Raw genomic sequence first — 23,761 nt, 5'->3', positions numbered from 1 at the left:
ACATAATATCATCCATCAGATGCGGTTACCCACACAACCCACTGGTTCCCCACCACCACACGCGGAAAGGCAGATCATCAACCCCCCACCCAATAACGCCCAACCGGAAAGGAAAAGAAGAAGATAAAGCCCAAATCGACAAAACCCGGATCAGGAAATCCACCTCACGCCCGCCCGTCAACAACCCAGCGGTAGAGTGGCAGGTGCCCGAGTTTACTGTCAAAGTCAGGGTAGACGAGTGATATCTCGTGCTGCTACACGCAACCTCGGAACTATGATACAAGCTTTCCGGAAAAATCCCCCAGGTCCCCCCCCCGATTTGTACGTAGGTACGGACAAATGGAAAGATATCTGGCTCAGCAGACGTGTCGTTAGTACCGCAAAAAAAAAAAAAGAAGAAAAAAACCCCCGATTATTTTCATGATCAGACTAGTACCATATCATTCACGCCGTGCACCCTTCGCACAACGAATTGACAATATCCGCCCTGGTAGAATTACTGTAGGCCGCACGTTAAACAAGTACAAGCAGGCGGCATTCCAGCAAAGTATGCAACAATACGAAGCAGTACATGCCCTGAGCGATTTCATCTGCGCACTCCCAATGACATGGTAATGCATCGTCTCTAGTTAAGCCCATCTAGCATCAATCGAAGTATGAGAACTTTGCCGAAGCCGCGGTGCTCAGTGGTGATCAATAGTGATAGAGTACTGTACTGTGCAATCGCTGGGCACAGACATACCAGCGATGCTAAACTACCATACGAAAACTACTAACGGGAGCAAAAAATGTGAGAGCGACTTCAACTTCGCCACCTTCGTATTAAACCCCAGACATCGCAACTAAGTCCCCCAAGATTTCCAAAACCCCCGACATTAACCCCCATCTTTATCTTCATCTTAAATCATATAGAATACATTCACTATTTATGCCACAGCCCACATAGATAATCGTGCGCTACAACCACTACAATCGAGAGGATATGTAATAAAAAGAGAGCAAGAGGAGGAAATTGAAAACAAACCTCATGCAAAAATAAAAATCATTCGCTATGCATAACCTTCATTCGTGATAGGAAATAGGATGCCAACGGACAAAGGAGAGTAAAGAAAAAGAAAAAGAAAAAGAAAAAACACCCATGCCATCCCGATAAAATAAAACATGAAAAGGGGAGGAAAAAGTTAAAACCAAATTCTATCCCTAGTTAATTAATAATAGAAACCCTAGATGAAAAAATCTACAAAAGCCACCCAGAAACCACCCCTGCAAATGCCACTGCTATCCCCGCAACAATGGGGGTTTTAGCAGACCCATTAGCAACAGGCACACCAGTGTTCGCAGATAGATTGGGTCCAGTGGTTGTTGGTGCCGCGGGTCCAGTAGAGTTTCCAGTGGCAGTGAGATCTGCCCCACGCGTAACTGTGGAAAGGGTTTCAGTAGAACCAGATGGCGGCGAGGGTGGCTGCAAGGATGGCGAGGGTGATTTTTGGGTGGCCTCCGCGTTTGTGTTAGTCGGTTTGGGGCCGGATGATCCGTTGGTCGGGGTAGGCTCACTTTTGCTAGCTGTTGAGGAGAGGCGGCCGCTGTTGGATGGGGCGTTGAAAGAGCCGGAGGAGCCAGATGATAGGGCCGCGGACGAGGATGATGACAGGTTGGGGGTTCCCGGGTTGGCCCCCCCTCCCATTATGCTGCCACCGTTGGACTTGATAGAGGCGGCGGATCCAGACTTATCAGTGTAGATGTATTCCTTTCCCGTGGAGTAGTCCCGAACGTAGATGCTCTGGACGAACATGTCAAAGGGTCCCTTGGTAAAATCGGTTGGTCCTCCGGACCAGTCTATATCGCCGTTAGTCCAAATCCACCGAAACTGCATTCCAAACGACTAACCAATAACGCCTTGCTCATTGTCGGGATCTCCACCTGCCCATGATCCGATTCTAGCAGTCATGGGAGTCTGGGGGTAAAAGTCACCCTTGACCTGGCTGGGCTTAAGGGTACGGACGACAACGTCATCGATCAACCAGTCAATCTTCTCGGCAGTCCAGTCAATCCCGTATTTATGGAACCTAGCCTGACTATCGATGGGGTGGACCGCACCACGGTCGTAGGTGGCGGTATTCCCCTTTCCAAAGTAATTTGACTGTGCTTCTCCAGGTTTGCCGCCGAGCCACTCCTATAGTAGTTGTTAGAAACCCATGTATACACCATATATACCAACAAGTGATAGCTGGTGAATCAACATACCCAATCGATTTCGTCAAGGTCATCTGACTGGAGGACTATCGAAGAGACGATACCGGCACCCGGGGCCGCCTTCAGGACAACTTCATATCTACCCCACATTATATAAAAGCTGCTAATAATTGTCGGCGCATCCTTTGGCTTTGCAATTCTAAAGACCGCTCCATCCTTTCCACCATACTTGACGGAATCCTTGCTCGACAAGTACTTGAAGTTGGGCGCTTCTCCGCCATAGGTATGCTGATATATTCCGGAGAGCGCAGGATCGGGAGGGCAGGCTATTACCCAATTCTCGTTAGTCCGGAGTCCCCAACAATTACATCCAACGGGTTTCACATACTCTTCAACATAGGGTTACAATCCGTAAATGTCTGAGCATTCGTAAGAGCGGCAAACAGACTAGCTGCTACGAACCGAAATACTATGGCACGCATCGTGTTCGTAATAACAATGATTCTTCGTAACGGTATGCAAACGTCCAAGTCGTAGGAGTGTCTATGTACGCGGGAGAGGGTAATGCGGCCGGAATGAAGGGGGGTTGAGCCGGAGGTATTTATCTATCCTCTAAAAGGCGCTGCTAGATATTGGAGCCAGAAACCAGTCTGAGTTAGCAGCAGCGGTAGGTATTCCGTACAACAAAGCGCTTGTACGAGTAATGCAGGGAAGCAAGGTGGTATATCCAGCGAAGTCGTGGGTGGAGGGTGGGGGCTAGCAGCAAAAAAAAAAAGAGACCCCACAGTACTCGAGGTTGGGAGCCCTACTTATAGAAAACTGGGCCCTTTCTTTCCCGCAGAGCAGGTCTCTCTAGTGCGCTTCTACTCGAGTACGGTACAGGACCAGTACCGGTACCTTATGCTTCTATACTCACAGGGCGACACAAGAAACCAGAGCTAACCCACCTTACCTGACCCGGATGACACACAGGCAAGTGTGGCCCAAACTCTAACCCAGCCCTTCGTTCTCTGATGTTGCTCAGCAGCTGAAGCCCTACGCTTTCCCTTTTCGGTGAGATCACTTGTATGCACCACAAAACGTGGGGAGGGGGGATGGAAAAGGAAAAATAGGAACTGGGAAAAAAAGCAAATAGGCCAAACCAGGGACAACCGCAACAAATAGCCCCTTCCTACCCAGAACGGCCAGGCTGTGGATTCGTGAATTCGTGAGTTATTCGATAATTTTTGATTCAGGGGAGAGGTGTGTATGCGTTTGCGTGTGCGTGGAATAAGAGCTGTTGTAGAGACCAGTGTCGTTTCACATAACCTATCGTAAAGGGAAGAAAGAGTGAAAGTGTTAGAGGGGGAGAGGGAGGAGTGGAGGAATCAGAATAGTAAACTAGCAGGGCCGGTCCTTAATGGAATACCTAGTGAGAGGAACAAAAAAGAGAGGTCGTGGTCTCGTCAACGACGATCAAGCGATAGCCAGCCTAGGAAAAAGGTCGTTTGAAGCGGTAGCAAACGTAGCAGTGGTAAAACGTTGGCGGAATGTGGTGGATGGGCAAGTGAAGCGGGTGGACGAAGCATAACCTAGCTGTCAGCAGAGTACAGAGGACAGCTTGAGGGGATGCGCTGGCCGCAAATTCAATTCCAAGCAGTTTATCGAGGGCTTGCTTGCCTTCACGCCTTTGCCGTGTGGATGTTTTCTCGAGCTGTGATGAAGGAAAAAGAGGCTCACGATTGCATGAACCACACATACGTACCCAGTGCCACTTTTACAGTGGTTGGCCACAACTCGCAGGGTGGTAACGGTAAACAGATTACTGGTTGCAGTTTAGCTGCCGGGATTGGGTTACCTCTTGGCAACCAGAATGTTAGAGAACTCAGCCTCACAGGCGGCTCCAGACGACAGGTCACACCTGAGTGGAGGAAAAACATCTCCGTTTCCTCTTCCTCCTCTTCTCCCGCCACGAAAAGAAAAATGAAAAAGCACCCAAAAAAACCCAGCCCCGGAGAAAGCCCCGTTTCTACAGTGTACGGGTACAAGTGCAAGCACGAGTACTCGTATCATACAGTGCTCGTACTAGCATCCCTCATCCTTATGACTTGAGAACCACCATGCGCCATGAAGCGATCAATCGATCCAACAATGGTCTGGCTGCGACCTTTCTAGAGTTTGCGTGAAGGAAGGGGTATGCACTGCTTGTACTATACAGTCAATTCACACCGCGGCTACCACGGCCACAATGAATCCCCGCCATTGCACCCATCTCCAAGCTTCTACAGTACGGAGGTACTCGAGTGCTTTGTACTATACGAGTAAATGGCGCATATGTGTGTAAGACATATTCTCCCAAGCATCATATATGCCAATATAACCCAAATGGGTAAAACCGCTCTTCCCACCCAGCATTTCCTTCATCTTACTTGTAACTCCGCATGTTATATTCTCCCGGCAACCACCGCTATTGTAAAGAAGAAAGAAAAAAAGAAAAAAACCCTCCGGGACTCTCCCTCTTCTCGTTGTGTCCACGCCCTCCTTACGCGTAGACTACTCGTACTATACCCGTACAGTACTGAGTGCTCGTTCAGTTGGCATCTTTGTTTTCTCCCACCCTCGATTACAGTAAGCCCACCTCCACATACCAGTACAACTGTACGGTACGTGTAATCGACTCTACTTGGTACCGGTGCTCGAGTATGAGCGACCGCCACACTGTGCTACTCGGGTGCAGCATGATACGGTAGGTAAGGTTGTGAGCACTGTACCACAATGGTTATAATAATAATAAAAAATAAAATAAAAAGAAAGAAATACACATCATAATATTATGATGCGATATATTCGGTTTGCTCCCACTACGGTAACTCCTAGACTTGATCCCCGCCACAGTCGCGCCCAATCTCAGCCTTAGGTGACAAATACGGCGGCGGGTAGCTCGCGGAAACAATAAGAGAAAGGAGAAAGAATTACAGAGTGCTTTCAACTCCATAATATGATGTTTGTTTCACCGAGGCCAGAGAGACCTATGCGGGTATTATTATCCTGCGAGTGGGATTTCAGCTTTCAATGCTCATACGGTAAGCTGGTAGCGATTCTCCCCACCGGTTCGTTCGTTTGTTCCCCACCCCTGTGTTCCCACCGGGCAAACCCTGGACATATCCGGGATGAAAGTTATGATACGGGTTCAGATGCCATTCATTTATCCCTTATCATCCATATTCCCTCTTCAGGATCTCGCAGGGGCAATCCATCCGCAATCCTACCATCGCTGCGCGCTTGACCTGACCTTGGGTCCTTAGACAATCTATTGTCTCCGAGATCATGCAAATTGATAGATTTGCCACAGCGAAGCCCTTTTGGAAGCTGCTAAACTAGATCTCTCTACCTTGGACCCTACCCACTTCCCAAGTCGAGCAAGTGCTGTCGTATGGTACGAGTACTTGTAATACAAGTAAGTGTTATGAAAATGCACACCGCAGATCCTCAATTTTTTCTTTTACCCCACCTCAACCTCTTGGATTCGGGTCATGCGAGGTCCACCTGCGGTAGCCGGCACAAGGTACTAGTACAGTACGGTACCAGCACAGTCTGATACGAGCCATGCACAATGTCTTGGCGAGTGCTGGTCTTGCATGGTTCGTTCGCTGTGCCACCTGCTGCTCCCTGGGCCCATTCGCGGTCTACTCCATAGCTTGAAGCGATAACTTGCTGCGCCATTGCTTCACACCCCGCTCCTTGACAATGCAAGTGTTTCGTGTGGAGGAAGATAGCCCTTACGAGTACACGTTTTCGCCTGAGCCGAGGAAGCTGTACAAGTAGGATAGCTGGATACAGGTACGAGTACTCGAGTACTGTACTCGAGTGTGCAGTAGTCGCGGAACACCCAAATACACAGTCCCCATTGGTTGGCTTGCGAGCTACCGGTTGGATTACCAAGGTCTGACCGATCAGTAACGAATTGTGTGCTGAGTATCATACCAATACCGGTATTTTGACGAGGTGTGTATTCTGGTGCTCCGCCCTTGTGGATTATCCACGACAGCCCATAAACGGATAAACTGGACACCATATTACAGCAGTGCACATTATTGAAGGGGCTCCTGGCACCATCCGTCATGTCAATCTGCCTTCTGTCAATCTGACTTGCCTTGACGAGAACGGGCGGACAGGGCATATTCCGTTAGGGAAGTCATGCTATCTTTGTCATCCAAGAACCTTCCCGCTGAGAAATCTGACCGCCCGCACCCGGACCAGCGTTGTACTCGTGCTGACAGAGTACGGTAGATAGCCGCCCTCATTCCAGTGATGTGGATGCTCCACAGGCACTGAGGTACTAGTACTCGTGCTCGTCGTATATAGCACTCTACTCGAGTACCGTATTCCAAGAGGCTTAATCCAAGACTAAGACAAATCTCGCGATCTCCGCCGTACTAGCGCAGTACTCGGGCATCTCGTCCCCGAATAAAATCAAGACTTGGCCGAAATCCACACCCAGGCCACCCCCATAGCGGCGAGTCCACATACCGATAATGAGCCAGACCTGAATCAGCTTACCTAAGATATCGGTACCGCAATTCCAAAAGCCAGGACAACCAGAAGGGAGTTGAAGAGAAAAAAAGAAAGAAAAAACCTCTGGTACTCGTACGAATACTGTACAGTACCGTACTCGAGTACCAGACAAACCCAGCCACCGACCACCTACGAACGAAAAGGTAAAAAAAGGAAAGAAAAAAATCACCACTCGGTGCTGATCTCTACCCGAAAGGCCCCACTACACACGCTAAAAGCTCAACAACCTACTCGTACCTGTATCAAGGAACCCCAGATCTTCACCCGATCGAGTTAAACACGACCCGAGGCGCGTCTAAGACAGTGGGAATCTTCCTTTCCAACCTCCCACATTGTCGTACTTGTTGAGTTCCTCGAAAGCCGCGATAAACAGCACGGAAGGCTAGAATACTTGTCATCGAAAGGAAACACAACCAACCAACCACACTATGTCGGCCAATACGCGAAGCGCTCTGTCGCACAAACACTGTGATAAAGCCGCCTTTTCCGGGAGAGAACACACAGACAAGGCCGTCATCCTATTCCGGTCGAGAGGTTTTCTTTTTTTTTTTTTTTTTTTTTTTTTGGGGGGGGGCAACTACTGCAAGCCACTTTGATATCCTCGGTGTTAAAGAGTCGGCTTGCGGCACTCTTGCGGTACTTGTACCCGTACCTATTGTAGGAGTGGAGAAGCCAGGAGATGCGGTGAGGTAAAAGTAGACCTGGTGCCTGGTGTGTCTTTTGTAATACGGTGTGCGACACCTAGGTTAGGTTACCGGTGCTCGAATATGATGGACTATCATACCGGTACCCAAGTACTGTAAAGCACCGGTATGGTATGATACAGGTACATAAATACATATATTAGACGGGGTATTTCCTGAAAAATTCCAGTTTAAGTTGGGTTGAAGTTAGGCCTTGTAGGGCCTACTGCCGCAATGCTTTTTAGTCTACCCAAACATCATGTTACAAGCAATGGATTTTGATACAAGTTAAGTTAGCCAGGACAACTTTGTATGGGGTTCAAAATTACCCCATCCTCCCTATAATACAAATTATTTCATCTACTTGTATTATATTATCATCTACTAAACCATAGCACAATATTCTTGTGAAATTAAACCACGGAGCCCTTCCCCAACCGATCCCCCACTTACTCCAGGGTCCAACATTTGAAAATACTTGTTGCGGCCGAGTGTTGATACGTTTCCTGCCTAAGTAATTGTCCTTGTTTTTATTTAGCTACCGTAGGTGAACGCCAGAAAAGTAATCATAATCGTCGGCCCGTGCATTGTGCAACATAAGGTGGGCACAGCCACCCAATTATGTGGCAGGCAGGGTGATGTAGAATGGCAATTCTCATCATACAAAATACAATTACTGGTACGAGTACTCGAGCATTGCAGTTCCTCCTTTCTACTCTAACTTACGGTTAGAGAGAGGGGTATGCATGTTCGTACTGTTCGCTATACTTGTTTCCACATAGTTTCGCCTGGGCGTCTATACCGTCTGCATGGAGGAATAGGGAATCCACCACGTAGTCTTGTCGGCATGATGAAACACGAGTGAGAAGACGTGAGCCCCAATCATCGCACCTCATATTTTCTGTCCCTTTCTGTCCCTTTCTGACCCCCTCGTCTTGGATCCTTGGACCCGGGGACCTCTTGCCACGGGCCAGGATAATTCTTGGGGGAAAACCTCACTCCTCACTCTCGGACACGGAAATGAGAGCGAGGCGGAACGCTTGCTATGGTACAATCACCAACAATGAGGCCCTGCTTGCAATGAGTCAGCCGGGAAATTATTCAGATCTTTATTGCTCTTAAAATTATCCAGGGTATTATATCGACCAACATTACCAATGTCAAGCCCCTCCTTCTGGAATGGTATTTTGCTGGAGGCGATGCCCCTCAAAGACCCGTCCAGGGGTACGGTTCCAGGGCCGAGCGACCACATGCCTGCTACTTGCTGATCATTCTTTTCTCTAGAGGCCATTTTGCCATTGCTGCGTACCGACATGGTACTTAAAGATGGGCGTGTTCAGTACTCTGGCTCGTGGACTGTAGATTCGTATTTAGTTACTCGTTACTCGTGGCGGTTTTCGGGCTGCCTAGCCAGTTAGCTGATGAAAGTCTACCTACATCACAGTCAGGATATTTCCATGTCATTCCCCGAGGGAGAGCCTGTGAAAGAAAAAAGAAGAAAAAGAAAAAAGGACACGGCAAGGACCGACCAATCGTCAAATCCTTCATGCAGGAACCAGGCACAGTCAGACAGAATGGAACATAGATGAGAAAGGGGAGGTAATGAGTGGGTTGGTTCAAACAAACCTAAAACCCCATCCCATTCCCCGTTATCGAGTGAGCAACGAATGAAGAAGGTGGGTGTTGCTGGTATCCTATCAGGCGATGCATATCTTGAGTGGAAATCCTCAGTGTGGGATAGAGTTATGGATTGAGTGGAGGGAGTGGTGGCGGTGGCGGCGAGAATTTCTGTCCGATGCATGGACGTTAATAAGCCGATTTGTTTCCCCTATCACCGTTAGACTTGTACGCGTAATACTTCATAAGATCTCACTCTTGATCCCTTTCGCTCCCACAGCCCAGAAAAAAAAAAACACATACTGCTCGAGTGAGTCAGCCCAGCACATGGATTTCTCGAAATAAAACAAACTGCCCAAAACCTTCACAACAAATACCCATCTTCTCCACTCTAATGTTGCCGGGGGCTCAAGAGGGCAAGGCACAGCACCAGCTTTCTGCAGTAAGAATTGCTAAATAACAGTCACAGAAACCCCAGCACTGCGAAACCCCGTCTCTCTTTGGAGCAGTTTAATTTATGTTTTGTCGGTGTGTTGGTGAGGATCCGTATCCCCATCACCATTCGAGTGACGCCCCGTGCGGATTTGGCTTCCGTGGACACGGGTGCGAGTGAGCTGTCGTGACACATCACAAATTGACAGCTTCATGGTGAGCCGTGGAACATTAACGTAACTCAATTCGGTTCATCCCGTACGGTGGTATTATTTTCTAGCGACTTCTAGTTTCAATTGCGCACTGAACAGAAGGAAATACTTTTAGTGTTCTAGGTTGAGCTAGATGGTATCGTATCGAACCTCATTCACCCCCCCCAATCACCAGCAGCAACAAAAAACTATAACAACTGCCAAGCTACTCGCAAGCCGACAATTATTCCCTTTTTTACAAATTTTTAGTAACAATGCAATCATGCAACCCACTAGCGACAATTTTTTGCAAACCCCAAACCACTCAGATACAGATATCGCAATACTGTAACACCCATTGATATTCTCAGTACAATCAGCAAACTATTTATTCCCATTGGGGAGGGCAAACCCCATTTTATCATCAAAGATTTCATTGCAACTACCCGTCCATGCCATTCCATCACCGCTCATTTAGTCCGTGTAGGGAAAAAGAAATATAGGAAGAAAGCAAAAACTGAAAAATGAAAAGGTCCCCTATAGGACGTATCAGGCCGCTTTTTTCACGAACGCCAAGTATATACTAGAAATGAAGATGACCGAATTGAGAAAGAGGGAAGGAGAAAGGATGTAGGTATGAATTTAAAAAGGGAGAAAAGACACCACCCTGTTGAAAAAAATAAAGGGGATAAGATGGGATAGCCAACAGCAAGGTTTTTGGGTCAGGGGGTGTGGAATTAGGCCTAACAATCTTAGCACTGTTTCCGGGTAATATCCTATTATCACAGTAAGGAGAGGAGGTGATGTCATGGGAGAACATACAATATAGCGATAGACCTGCCTCTCCCCTTCAGCACGCTCCATATATTCCCTTTCCATCAATGACTCAATCCTCTTCTTTATCATTGTAAGGTCGGGGTTAAACCTCGAGGCCATTTGAGTAAGCACCTCATTGACAAGCTCTGTGTGAGATATAAGCTTTCGTTGTTTCATTATTCTCACAAGGGCAGCTTCAATTGTAGCCCCTCTGTATCTCTCGGTTTTCTCATCTGTATCTCTTCTCTCCTGCTCAGTTTCAGCGCGATTGGTAGCTACTACGCCAATGCGAATGCGCATGAATTTTGAGGAGAATTCTTCGTTAACAGCAAAGACATCTGTTAACCGGATATCTCGAGACATTGGCTTCTTGATTAGAACGCGTGTTTTAGGGGCTACCGCGAGAGCTTGGAGATTTCGGACGAGATCCTGCTCTGGGATGGAGGTGATGGTCTGGATTTCCTACTAAATGTTAACTAGTCACAGGAGCACCGGGACAGAGATCACACCTCAAAGGACAATGTCCCTCCGGAGCTGAGCTCGCTGAAGGCCATTAAAATAACCATACCATAGGTTGTAACATTTAACTCGTGCCTCTTCCCTTTGAAAGTAGCTCTGACATCCGCCGTACCCTGTAACAAGTCACCATGATTAACAACTCGTAAATTAATTTATACACTTGGGAAAGGAAAAGAGAAAGGAAAAGAAAACACACCATATCAGGGCGCCAATCTAACCTGCGCCCGCTGTGTCGATCTAGGTAGTATTGTGTAAATGAATCCCTGACGGCCCTGATCTCCAGTGGAAAGATACATGGATGATCGCTTGTGCCCCCACCCACTGGCCAGAAAGTAGATGTGAGAATCTGGACGGACAACTCAACACCCTTCTTGTAGTTGTTATCACTCTCTTGCGACAGCCTTTTGAACTCGCTTGTCATCTCCTCTGAGATATTCATGTCTTTGAACATGCCTTCAAACTTGCCTGTGAATGCGAATCCGACCTCCATCTTAAATTTACCAATCATCTGCTTCTCAGCATCGTGGGACACCGAGCGATTCATCAAAAGACGACGAGAAAGATGCTTTTTATAATATCTTTCGAAAACATCCTTATCAGCAATATATCGGAACAGAGTTAACGCTTTATCAAGCACAGCATCAACTTCACTCTCTGTCTTGCCCTTCAGGCCTTTGCGTAGATTTTCGTCGATGAACAGAGAGATGAATTCCGGCGATCTGTCAAAATCGTTGATGAAATCTGTGAATGCCCTGGTCATGGCAGCTTGTATCCCTTTATCCCTATCAAATGACCGTTCCCAGATGTTTTCATATTTGTCCTTTAGTGCCAAGACCTCATCGACCCATCTGATAGCAACAAGAGTTATGTTGTTCGCTACCTTTTCTTCGCTTACTATCGTAGCACTCGACTTGCTTGAATCTCCTGTACCGTCTGTTCCTGAAGCTGTACCTGTCTGCGGTGTGGAGACTGTTCGATTAACCTCTTTACCCATTGTCACCAACCTTGCACACATTTTTTTCTTGAGGCTCCTCTTTTCGGAATCCACTCTGCTGATCAACTCATAGACAAGCTTCAAGTCCTCGTATCTGTCATTGTCTAGCATAAACTGGAGACCTGAGCCTTCCATCTCCATAACATCGTTTATGTTTGCATCAATCAATTGCTGGTCAACGACTTTCATTATCTTCGGTTCAGTCAGCACGGACAAGGTATCGTGGCACCGAGAATATTCCTCCTTGAGACGCTTATCTACTTTTCGTAGGTATGTGGCAGCATCACAATCCCGCAGCAATTGTTCTCCCTCCTTTTGGTAGAACACTTCGCTGGCCAGGATAAAGTTCTCTATAGTTCCGATTCGGTTAGCGTTGAGCAAACCATGCTGCCTTCCATGCTGCCTTCGAAAAGCTTAATTTTGGGAAGGTGAGCATACTTTCAAAGCTTGTCAGGTACACCTTCTGATCCTCAAGCTCCTCCTCTGTTTCGTATAACCCTTCAAGCATGTATACACAAGCTCTAATTGTAGCACGATTGATGATATCGCCATCCCGCTCCATCTTAATCTGGTCCATGATAACACTGTTCAAAGCGTTCCCAATGTTGTACTCAGGATGCCTTAGGATGTGATCACGGAAAAGCCCCATACAAGAAACATATATCGAAGGGATTTTATGATCAGCGCAAAACACTCGATCCTACTCCAAAGTCAGCAAAATCGAAATATACTTGCCCAAACCCAACCACCAGAAACAGGTGACCAACCATATACATTAAAACCTCCTTCATCATGCCCATGCAGAGTTGATGGTCTTCCCAAACAAACTTCAATCTTTCCAAGAATTTTGTCCCAACCGTCCTCCTCTCGGTAGTTGCCGTACCAAACGAAACGTCCCCAGTAACAATGGAGCTAGGTAGCAAAGGTTTAACATCATTAACGGCAACCATCTGCAAGTGCTCTCCAACCAACTTCTTCACATTCCCGTAGAGGCGATCACCGTGTTTCTTCAAGACAAGTTTATATGCGTTTCTATAGACCTCTTCAAAGGATAAGTGGGAGGCGTTCTTTGCGTAGATTTCTCGCAGCGATTGGGCCAGGACCTCCCAGTATTCGTCAAAATCTACATGATCCGTGGCGAGCCCCTATTTATTTATTTTTGTTTTCCCAAATGTCAGTCTTCACGAGGCGTGACATGAGATGGTAAACAAACAGGATAGAACAGATAATACCCTACGTGGCGGCCTGATCTTACCGCGAGAGCGATTCATCTTCAATTCAGAAATTCAAGAAGAAATTAATGCTAGCTCGAAGCCCCTGTCCCACCAAAACACAAGAGTACTCGTTCCGAGAAAGTCTAAAAAAAAAAAAAACCAAGAAAAAGACGATTCACCACAGACGTTAGCTAACGCTCGGAGGAGGTGAAGTGAGGAAATATGGCAGCAGTGGAGGAAAGACAAGGGGGGGGGGAGGAAAAAGAAAAGAAAATGAAGGACCAGAGAAAGCGAGGGTTCGTGGTGGTGGTGGTGTAAAATCGGTTGACGGTTGACGGTATGATAGCAGTGGTGGGTGGGTTAAAGTTGCTAAGTGGAAGGGACAAGCTAAATTCAAAAGGAAGTCTAGTTGTCGTGAAGCAGAAAGAGAGAGAGAGACCAGGGAATCACAATGGAAATGCCAAGACAAAAGGAAGCGTTGGAAGCTGGTTATTGGCCCCACCCCCCGCTATCAAAATTCCCCCGCCGAATGCACTGTTGCCTCGCTGCATCATAGTATGTAACATGCGTGTACAACTGGCGGCTCTGTCAGAGGAATTGAAAATCCCTGTAATCCAGCCCCCGGTTACCCGGACAAAAGACCTCGGAACTACCCATATTCAACTGGTACCGTAACTTATGAAATGTCTCTCTAAACAGTGCGCTTTTTCGTGCTCTAAGACACTATATATTTGGTATTTGCAGTACTGCGCTGTAAAGTGCTCAAGCATGACCCGAATCGGTTCAAGAAAGCTGTCTGTGATGGAACCTCCAAAAAAAAAATCCACTGTTTCGCCTTTTATTATTATTAGATCGCATTAAATTGGGCCTACAAATGCTTAAATCGGTAAAGCTAGTATTGCAGTGAACCTGGCGAGTCGCTGGCTTCCGGCACATTTGGAACCATGTAGTCGGACCGAACTAGCCGTCCGCCACAATGCCTCATATGCTCTATCGCAGACCGGGTTCAGTTTGCGGTTCTACAGGCTTGGTACAGTACTCACTCGTCTTTGCCAAGAATACCTTCGCCAGCCGATAATTTGCAGGAGTCCTCCCAAATATTCGCCTCGCGGAGGTATTCTTGGCAAAGACGAGTGAGTACAGTACTGGTCCAAGCTCTCCGGCTGACCTCCGGCGCGGGAGGTAATTTACCGAGTGATAGTAGGTGCAAACTTGTGCCTTTACACTGGGGCCATTATAAAGCTGTCAAGATCTTTAGGCACCAGAGCTTGCGTCCCTTGCTGTAAATAATTGAAAATTGGCTATCTAAGTTACATCAGGCTATTGTAATTATAACAGTTAGTAATACATTACATATCTATAAAGCAATCGTACATCACAAACTAAAATCAAAAGACTTAAAAGCTTCCTTGAAATCGTTCGCGTCCTTAACTTCCTGCTCAAAAGTCTGTGCACAATCCCTCCAATGCACGCTTTTGAGACCCATCACCTTCGCCAATACTTTTCGGCCTATGCAACCAGTCAGACACAACCCAGCTCTAACCACGACAGAAAGAACAACTTACCAAACTGCAAATCAAAGTACTCCCCCTCTTTCAGACTGACCACTAGGCTCCCATCCATCCCAGATATCCATATCCGGAAATAATCCCCCTCGTTCTCAGCATCCAACCCTCTCTTTTCAAACTCCCCAATTCGGTCAGCCAAAGCTTCGCTCTTGAAAGCTTCTTCCACAGCCGCCAATTTATCAACAGGTACAGGGATTAGCTGCCAATGGGAGTGCACACCATTAGCACGGGATACCTCAAAGGTTACTGCGCCGCAGTCGCGACTTTTGAGCATTCGTTCTATCGCCAGACGATAATTTGTCATTTCCTCGATGGTGGACTTTCGTGAGTCTTCATCGTCAATGGCAGTTACGGTTGGTGTGTGGGTCAGGGGGATTATAAGGACGTGGGACGAGAATGGGAGTGTAGAGGGGTTGGTGGTAGGGTTTGTTAACGGGCCTTTGGCGGTAGTTACGTATGCTTCGTTACCGATCGAGACTATCAGGTGCTTTTCGAGTTGCGGGTAGCTCAGGCAGAAGAAACAGGATTCGGCTGGTGACAAGTTAGCTAAGGTCTCGTTGGAAAGGGTGAGAGTTCACATGCGTCCAGGTGGAGGCCTAGCTTCCCGCGCGCCTCTTACCCCTCTCCCGCGCTTGCCGCCCCTGCCGCCCCGCTCGTATCCGCCACTGGTGTGATCTCCCCAGAAAAAGCTCGCTCCGCCAGTTGAGTCCTGTCTCGGTCTTTTCTTGCCCCCGCCCTCTCGATACGGACAGGCAGTAGTGGAGGCAGGTCTTGAAATATTTGTATCCTTGGGGTTAATTGAGAAAGCATACAACGCCTTTGCCCTCTTCTCATTCCCCCAATCCGCAACACTCAGGAACCTCGTAATCTTAGTATCAGATCCTCCATCACTCGACCTCATCCCATTCTGATACGGCTCCCTCTCCCAAAATATCTCTCCACCAGCAGCAAAATGATACCTAGGGCTCAGTGCCGCCGCCAATTCTGCAATCACACCCGTACCTTTCACGCCCGGCGGTGCGAGCGCAGAAAGATTCCCCACCCCTTCCGGCCACTCATAAGTAAGCAGTAAATCTGCATAATTAGCTCCCTTCAACCCCTTCGCGTCCTTATCCGAATAAAACGGCAATGTTTCTCCCTCGATACCTCCCGTTTCCCCGGTTACGAGCCCAGCATCTAGCCTCCCGCCCAGCGCAACGATCCGTATGCCGTCGGACGTGTTCAGGATAGTCTTCTTTCCGAGAAAGAAGAGGTTCTCGCAGACTTCGCCGGATGAATTGATCTTTTCGCGGACGGGCACAGGGAGCGAGTGCTGTCCCAGCCCAAAGTAGATTGGTAATGGAACACGGATCTTGCCGTGGAGTAGGCGTTCTATGTTCTCCGCCTCTTTGGAGGTTGCCTGGCTTGGATCTGAGAATAGGTCGCCGAGGAGGAGGGAGAGTGAGAAGTTGTTTTTCGCGTGTAGAGCTGTGATTTTTGCAAAGGCTTCGATGAAGTGGCCGTTTGTTGCGCCGATAACCAAGCTGGAAGGCAAGCGTTAGAAGGAATGGAGAACGGGGGTGAGAATTGGAGCCTTACACCTTTGCCGCCATGGAAAATGTTGCGAAGGAAAGATAGTAATAGCTGGGCCGGCATGCAGGATGCCGGCGCGAAGTAACTTACAATACGAGAATCTGCCAAGGCTCAAGTGGGAGGCTCTGCGGATCCACTCATATTCAATAATTATTTTAGAGCTTCAGTTGATATAAGCACCGCTCCACCTCCAAACTGTGATAATGCCAGTGAATCATACGGCCAATAAATTATCATACTAGCTTCCTAGTCTTAAAAGACTCCACCATGAAGGTGCACTGCACTACCGGTATGGCACCCCCTTGGACGTCCCCAGAGAAAGAAAAAAAAGACACTTCCGAGTGACACCTGATGCCATCTCTGCCAAGCCAAAATCGAGGACCTCGATAACTTCCCCGAACATCACATCACCACCACCACACTACACCCGACCAACAGCACCCTCATTACCAAACAATCTACCTACAGCCAATGGCATTCCGTCTTAGCTCACAGGTAAGCTTCTGGTCGATACTGTGCGATCAATTGCTTCGATCCCCTGCTTTGAAGAAGAATAAGCTAACATTGTGGTCGGTAGCGCACCGCCATCATTACACTCACTACTATCGGAGCGATAGCTAGTACTATTACTCCCGTGTTTGCCGATGAGGGACGGGTATGCTTCTCCTCCCTTCCCAATTAGTGCGAACCACAGCTCAATAAACAACAAGGGACTAATTGATCCACCACAGGGCAAGAAATCAATCTACGATACCCCCCCAACATACTCCCACACCACCACCACCACGCCCACATTCGCCGACACAAAATCCCCAAGTCTAATTACAACAACTCCAACCCCAACCGACCGCCTAGCCGCCGAGATCCGCAAAGCCCGGCTATTTCTGCACGCGCACACCGTCCTCCTACAAAAGCACATTGACCTTGCGTTCTCCAAGTACCTCTCCTACGAGCACAGCATAACCTCAACCATAAGCTCCCTTGCGCCTCCCAAGTCCTCGGAGGAAAAGGTGGTCCCGGGCATCCTGTACGTCGCCGTCTCGGCCATGGCCGGCTCCATCGTTGCGCGGAACCGCATGTTTCCCATCCGCGCACTGACACCCGTGTTTGTTGGCATAGGCGCGGGATGGTACTTCCTGCCAAAGACAACACGGAACGTGGCGGATTTGGTGTGGGAGTGGGAGAAGATGGTTCCTGAGGTCGCAGAGAAGCACTTGCTTGTTCGGCGTGGGATTGAAGAGGCCGCGGAGACGAGTGGGAAGGCGGTTCGGGATGGGAGGAGGGTTGTGAATGAGAATGTATCCCGTGGGAGAAGTATTGTGGAAGGGTGGGTTAAGAAAGGTTGATTGATTTTACTCGCTTGTGAAGGGTAGTTGGTGCAAACAAACGGAGATGTATTCAGCGGTTAAAATATTGGAGGGGATTGTAAGTCTATTATATCGTGAATAGCTTACACTACATACACAAACGATTGGTTGACTTTTTTTCTTTTTCTTTTTTCCCCTTCCTTCTCCTCTCACATTTGCTTTAACAATGAATACCCCCCACTCCGTTCATGAAACAGGAGGAAAAAACCTATCACACCAACCCCTACCCTACCGTGATATGTACATCCGCGCACCCCCGCCATCAAATGACATAACATGAAAGATAAAAAAAGAGAACTAGAAATAAGTTTTGATGTTTGTATGATGAGAAGAGGAAAAAGGAAGAAAAAAAGCAAAACTCCAGCCCTAGAATCGGACAGTTGAAAGAAAGAAAAAAATAATTAAAAATAATCCGTTTCGAACCGCCCACCAATCCCACACCACACCGGGCCAGGAATTAGGTGGGTAGGGGGTGGAGAAAGAGGATGGGAGATCGAACAGGAGAGACTGTGCGTGAGACACCTCCGAGGAAATAAGTGGTAGGATGAGAGAGGGAAGAGAAAGAGAGAGATGAGGAGGGGAAAGGCCCATGGGCCATCTAGGTAATAGCTATTTTCGTGTCGTTACGCTTAGCCGTGGTGGTGGTAGCAGCGGTGGGTGTAACAGAAAGAAAGGAATTTGGAAAAGCGGTAAAAAATGACAGAAGAAAGAATGAAGCTAATGGTACAGCCTCCCCTCTGGCCCTTTTCCCCTCTTACGATATCGCGCGCCTCCCCGCATAAATCAACTCATGGATCTTCCAAGCCAGAGCCCCTACCTCGCGTAGTCCTGCAGCAGCCCCACTCTTCAACGGCTCCCAATCCCCCTCCACCTCGCCGCTCCAGATGCCCTTCAATTCCTCAGCCTTACGTCTGCCCTCCCCACCCACGATCTCGGCCTCGGATTCGGGATTGCTGCTCGCGGCGTCGCGCACAAACCAATGTAGCACGCTCTTGCGACACTGGAGCTGCCAATCGAGAACCACGCCGAGGCGCCGATAGTAGATGCGGAACCAATCCACGCCCCTGGAGAGCACGAAGACGTGGCCGTCACTCCTGTCGCCGACGGCCGCCTCGATCCTTTCGAAAGCGAGAAGGAGTGGAAGTGTTACCGTTAGTGCCATTACAACAGTTTCTAAGCCCGAGACGTTGAGTCTGTGTTCTAGGAAGCCTTTGATACGGATATGCGGGCTTCGGGGTGGGAGGTGGAGCTTCATCTCGCGATCACCGGAGAAGCTGACTTCTGCTGAGGAGTTTGATTCGGTGTCGTACGTGAAGGCGATCCTGCCCAGGGAGACGTCCAAGCATGGGAGTTTGAATCTCCGGATCACGGCGACGAAGCGGATCAGACGTTCTATGCGGTGGAGCTTCTCTGTTAGCGGCTCTATGACCGATTCGCCAACATTAATGTTAAACCTTATTGCATAGCTGCCGGATTGTGGGTGAAAGGAGACATCGCTGTCTGCTGCTGAGATGTTTGTCGAGCCAAGTTGGGTCATTGGTTCTTTGGTTCTGCCGAGGACCGTCACGATACATTTCCCCTCTGTTCCTAGCCCCTGGAAGGTTAATCGCAGGACGTCGATGCCCCAGTTTGCGCGGATCAGGCTAGAGAAGCGGATATATAGGTCTGGGATGGTGAGTTTGGGATCGGCTACCTTGCTGGGCTGGAGCTTGTGCTGCACTCCCTTCTCAACTAGTACTGATTGATTGACGTATAGGGTTATCATCGCCGATGAAATTTTCTCCAGGTTTCCTAGGAAACCGTACGTAGCGTTGGCTTCGCCCTGCACGGGGATCTCAAGGGCCATGCTCATGGACCATTGGCTGGGAGCCTCGTATCTGTGTGGGGTTAGGAGTGATGGATCTGTCTTGTTTGAGTAGGAAATGCTTACACTTTAGCAACCCACCAGGTCTGGCCTGTCTCTGCCAGAACCATAACAACGACCCATTCCTTCCCCCAGCCTTTCCTCCTGAGATATGTTATGTACTTGGTACTATTTGGGAAGAATCCCTTGAGCTCCTCTTTTCGAATATTAAGCACCTTCAATACCTCCCATCCCATGCTGCGAGCCCTGGTCTCAACCTCCTCCTGTGTTAACACGAATTTCAGCCTTATGATCACCTCCTCGACACCGGTGGGTGAATTATTCATTGCAGCTTCGACATGTGTCGACACCATGGTGAGTGGGTGCAATGCAAATCGGCCTGTGATGGGTTCAATCAGAAACTTGATTGGTCTTGAAGGTGTCAATTGTAGTTTTAGTGAGGAATTAAACGAGTCCGTTGAATGAGTGGTTAGGACCATGGCCGATAGCGGGAATACTGGCGAATGCGCGAGCCGGCCCCGTATCGAGGTGAGTATGTGTTTGGTGTGCATAGCAACTACGGTTTTGATCAGGTTCTCAGCAGATAGAACCGCTACGTCCAGAGGAACTTCCTGATCTTGGACCGCTTTCCCATCGCGTATCCATCGCACGCCGACATGGCTTGGCCTCCCTCCGGTGCCACGCTTAATACCGACCTCGATCCAGCTCTTGGTTGCGCCCTCTGTAACCCTACTGACCCAGTATTGTACAACCAATGTCCTCTTGCGCATCTCGACTACCAAGTTCTCAGTCCATCTGCCTGTGAGCATTATCTGGAACTGGCGGGCAAGTGTGCATATCTTGTCTGTCATGACGAACCCATGCAAGTAGTCGTAGATTCCTTCCAGTCCCTTCTGCTCCAAGATTTTATTGCCAGTTCTTTCAACCTCATCCCTGATGCGGCCGGCTGGGAGGGTTGAGGCCGATGGTTTAAATATAAAGCGGAAATCGACCAGATATAACTGGGATGTCGGGTCTTCGTCCCCAATGGATAGATCCGCTTCAAACTCATCGGCGACGGTGAAGGTCACACGGCCAGATGCAATCGTGTAGTCCCGGAAATAAGGCGGCAGTTTCTCGTGAAGGGCAAGCCGTAGAGAGAGTAGCGTGTTGAGATCTCGTAATATTTTCAACGTTTCCCCGGATGTCAACTTCTTAGGTGGGACATAGCGCCTCTGCGTAAAGCTCGTCAGTAAAACACGATATGTGAAGGTGAAGACTACATACAGTCATCGCAGTATTCGCCCGACCCGTGGATAGTACCCGCACGGCGGTGTCGAGGTCGGGGTTAGGAATTCTAGAATTGGGATTGTTAGAAGCGTCCGTTAAAATTCATGCACCCAATCCAGAGCAGGGCCGCACCTAGCATAACTCATTTTCCTCCTGACCTCGTAGAGGTTCCAGACCACCCTGTGGAAAATTTCCTGTCGAGTATCCAGAAAAACCTTGAGATCAATTACCTCACTAACCGCCTGCGCATTTTTCGCCCACATGGTCAAAACCAGTAGTTTGATAAATTGTTTCCGCCTCTCCAGCATGTGCTCTATTATGCGCGCCTTCTTGTCCCCATCCGACCGTCCCCCTTCTGCCAACAGGCCGATCATCCCTTGTAACCTATTGTGCGAATCCTGTACCAGTCGAGAAACAAGCAATCTCAGCTCGATGAAGCCCTGTGTGATGTGCGGGAGGCGAGGGTTCCGAACGACAAGCTCTGCCTGCTTGCCAGGGGCAGATCCCGAATGGTTTGGGGTGCCATGTTGAAAATCATGGCGGGAAGCGTCGACCAGATCTCCTGGCGTCATCGCTTGGGGCATGGCTTCTGCCGCCAACACGGCGCCGTCGGTTGGTCAGGGCACCTCTGTTCGTCCGGCGGAGACGAGTGCTCAGAGATATGTCCGCTGCTCGTAGTTAGGCGTTGACGTGTGCGACAGGAAGTTTCTTTGTTGCACCTGTAGAAGTGAAGATGCCGGAGTTGGTTGCAAGGGATAGTCGCGCGTTTTGACGCGGAGCGGAAGTTAGGAGATTGTTGGTAGGAGAGCTATGGCCCAGGGGTGAAGGTTCGCGTGTCGTAGGGTCGATAAGCTGTGACTCGGGGCCGAAGGTGGAGGTGAAGCGAGGTGAGAGGAAGACGATGAAACCCAGAGATGGGGGGGGGGAGAACGATAGGGGGGGGAGCGGAAAAAGCGTTGTTGATGAGGCTGATGGAACGGGGAAGGCTTTTTTGGGGGGATGAACGGGAAGGTTGGTCTTAGCTTTTAGGAACTACGGTACGGTACTGTACTGCTTGAATGTGATCCACGCTGCCAGAATGATATGCACAGCATTACCCTATAGTCTCGTCTCATTATCAAGTCTGCATCGTGTGGATGATATTCAATTTTTCTTTCTTTGTGTTTCTCTGTTTGTCTGGCTTTGTCTTGGTGATGGAAATGTCAACAGAGAATCCGGGTTTTTTTTTTTTTTTTTTTTTCCGGTTGCCAATGATCTGACCACTTTCCAAGAGCATAGTCTAATACTCAGTAAATTAAATTAAAATCATTATCATAATCAAATCATACAACAAGACCACCTCCTTCTGCCAAGAACTCTGAGATCATAGTATCATAGCGGCATCTACCCTTCTCTACCACAGGTACAGTAACTATCAACCGTAGTTGATGACCTTCAATGCGGCAGTCTAACAGGAACCTACGGGACCTCTAGCGTTGCTAACCGACTTTCGAATGATGCTGGATGAATCACTAGACTAGAAATACTCGTACAGCTGTCCTCCAACAAACACAATATTAATGCTCCCCACGCCATTACTGTGATTAGCGTAACTCTTCTCAGAGGCAGTTCTACCCTTAGCTTTATCTGGTTTTTTTCCTTTTCATTTTTCATTGGTTCATTAGGGCACAAGATGCCGGAATAAACACAGTTGGGTGGTTGAACGGCTGGCTGCTGGCTGCGGGCTTCTGGCTGCTGGATTTTCTCTCAGCATGCCAGCCTTGACGCCAATTTCCTCCATCTCCCGATCATGTGGTCTGGTTCACTACACTGCGAGTACTCGAGTATGATACTCGAGTATCATACTGGTGTCGATAAAATCCTTGAACACGATCCAGCACCAGCATACTGGTATCATACACTGCACTCAAGCACCCTAGAATCCACTCTGGCCCATCATCTGAGGTAGGATACGGCATTATGTTTGTTGAAAAGAATATCTATCTATCGGACCCTAAAAAAACCAACTCCTAAAAAGCGCCAACCAGTAAACTCCCATCAACTCCATAATACTCGAGTAAAGTAACCCATTTATCCCCCGGGAGATATTTCCTGCCTATCACTCGAAGCCATCACCCGCCAGCGGAAAATTCAATCAATCACACAATTCTCCTCCTCCCCAAAATCACTTTTTTTTCCCCTATCGTGAGCAATGATATCAGGCTTCACAAATATTCCCCGCATCCGGTTCCACGAAGCAATTGGTCAAACTCCAAGACGCTATGGACAGCATATTGAAAATGAATCGGCAGCTGTGGGGGTGAAGAAGAAGAAAAAATGAACTTCTGCCCTGGATATCCAATAGCTCAAAATATTTTTTCTCCTTCTTCACACTCGAGCAGTTATCCGAATGCCTCTCCGCGAATCGAGAGACAAAAACTTCGATCGTGGGAAGACTTTCTTCAGCATGTCTGTCTTTTTTTTGTCTTGCCCTTTTTTTCCCTCTCTGCAGGCTGGCACAACATTTTCCTTCAGCTTCTCCTTGGAAAAGGTTGTTCGAATTGAATGTAGCTTTGGATGGAGCTCAGCCGGGCCATACCCTCAGCACTGGAGCAGATTCTGGAACAGGGTTCATGCAGCTTACTGCGCGCGGACGAGGGTGCGTCAAATGCGGCTACATACATACCTGGCACGCCATACGTCAGGACAGCACGAAGCTACGAGAATGAGCATAAACCCTGAGCATAGAACTTGAACATAAGTCGAACGTCTGCCAATCATAAGTGCAGTTGTCATCCATGAGTTTTGGGGTTTATTGACGAGTGATAATATATGAACAATCATATTATTGTAAGATTATCGATATAAAAATAATAATAATATTATGGTAATACATGATTATGATAATGTTATTATTGTGAACGTATCG

The 23,761-nt window shown here is 48.3% G+C and overlaps 5 protein-coding genes; 1 reads left to right on the top strand and 4 right to left on the bottom strand.

Moving 5' to 3' along the window:
• Positions 1 to 797: 797 nt before the first annotated feature.
• On the bottom strand, positions 798 to 3,879 carry GSTUM_00006794001 (uncharacterized protein). XM_002838955.2 has 7 exons: positions 3,602 to 3,879; positions 3,141 to 3,501; positions 2,582 to 2,818; positions 2,245 to 2,519; positions 1,888 to 2,173; positions 1,555 to 1,836; positions 798 to 1,495 (listed from the first exon to the last, which is right to left on the bottom strand). The coding sequence occupies exons 3-7, from the start codon at positions 2,673 to 2,675 to the stop codon at positions 1,434 to 1,436; spliced, it is 999 nt and encodes a 332-aa protein (XP_002839001.1). The 5' UTR covers positions 2,676 to 2,818; positions 3,141 to 3,501; positions 3,602 to 3,879; the 3' UTR covers positions 798 to 1,433.
• Positions 3,880 to 9,891: 6,012 nt separating this feature from the next.
• Positions 9,892 to 13,604, bottom strand: GSTUM_00006793001 (uncharacterized protein). XM_002838954.2 has 9 exons: positions 13,232 to 13,604; positions 12,932 to 13,144; positions 12,767 to 12,865; positions 12,438 to 12,699; positions 11,988 to 12,349; positions 11,202 to 11,915; positions 10,996 to 11,118; positions 10,493 to 10,948; positions 9,892 to 10,413 (listed from the first exon to the last, which is right to left on the bottom strand). The coding sequence occupies exons 1-9, from the start codon at positions 13,268 to 13,270 to the stop codon at positions 10,408 to 10,410; spliced, it is 2,274 nt and encodes a 757-aa protein (XP_002839000.1). The 5' UTR covers positions 13,271 to 13,604; the 3' UTR covers positions 9,892 to 10,407.
• Positions 13,605 to 14,490: 886 nt separating this feature from the next.
• Positions 14,491 to 16,373, bottom strand: GSTUM_00006792001 (uncharacterized protein; the record flags this gene model as incomplete). XM_002838953.2 has 5 exons in its annotated part: positions 14,491 to 14,570; positions 14,597 to 14,722; positions 14,779 to 15,334; positions 15,401 to 16,304; positions 16,360 to 16,373. 5 exons carry the CDS (start codon positions 16,371 to 16,373, stop codon positions 14,563 to 14,565), a joined length of 1,608 nt encoding a protein of 535 aa, XP_002838999.1. The 3' UTR covers positions 14,491 to 14,562.
• A 414-nt stretch (positions 16,374 to 16,787) lies between these two features.
• Positions 16,788 to 17,806, top strand: GSTUM_00006791001 (uncharacterized protein). XM_002838952.2 has 3 exons: positions 16,788 to 16,848; positions 16,931 to 17,008; positions 17,085 to 17,806. The coding sequence occupies exons 1-3, from the start codon at positions 16,825 to 16,827 to the stop codon at positions 17,697 to 17,699; spliced, it is 717 nt and encodes a 238-aa protein (XP_002838998.1). The 5' UTR covers positions 16,788 to 16,824; the 3' UTR covers positions 17,700 to 17,806.
• A 160-nt stretch (positions 17,807 to 17,966) lies between these two features.
• Positions 17,967 to 21,437, bottom strand: GSTUM_00006790001 (uncharacterized protein; the record flags this gene model as incomplete). XM_002838951.2 has 4 exons in its annotated part: positions 17,967 to 19,597; positions 19,651 to 20,798; positions 20,851 to 20,920; positions 20,986 to 21,437. The coding sequence occupies 4 exons, from the start codon at positions 21,435 to 21,437 to the stop codon at positions 18,475 to 18,477; spliced, it is 2,793 nt and encodes a 930-aa protein (XP_002838997.1). The 3' UTR covers positions 17,967 to 18,474.
• Positions 21,438 to 23,761: the final 2,324 nt, after the last annotated feature.

The sequence above is a fragment of the Tuber melanosporum genome (genome assembly GCF_000151645.1).
Source record: "Tuber melanosporum whole genome shotgun sequence assembly, scaffold_3, strain Mel28".
NCBI classification, from domain to species: domain Eukaryota; kingdom Fungi; phylum Ascomycota; class Pezizomycetes; order Pezizales; family Tuberaceae; genus Tuber; species Tuber melanosporum.
Note: the sequence above shows the minus strand (reverse complement) of the source record. Positions and strands in the feature narration are given on the sequence as shown.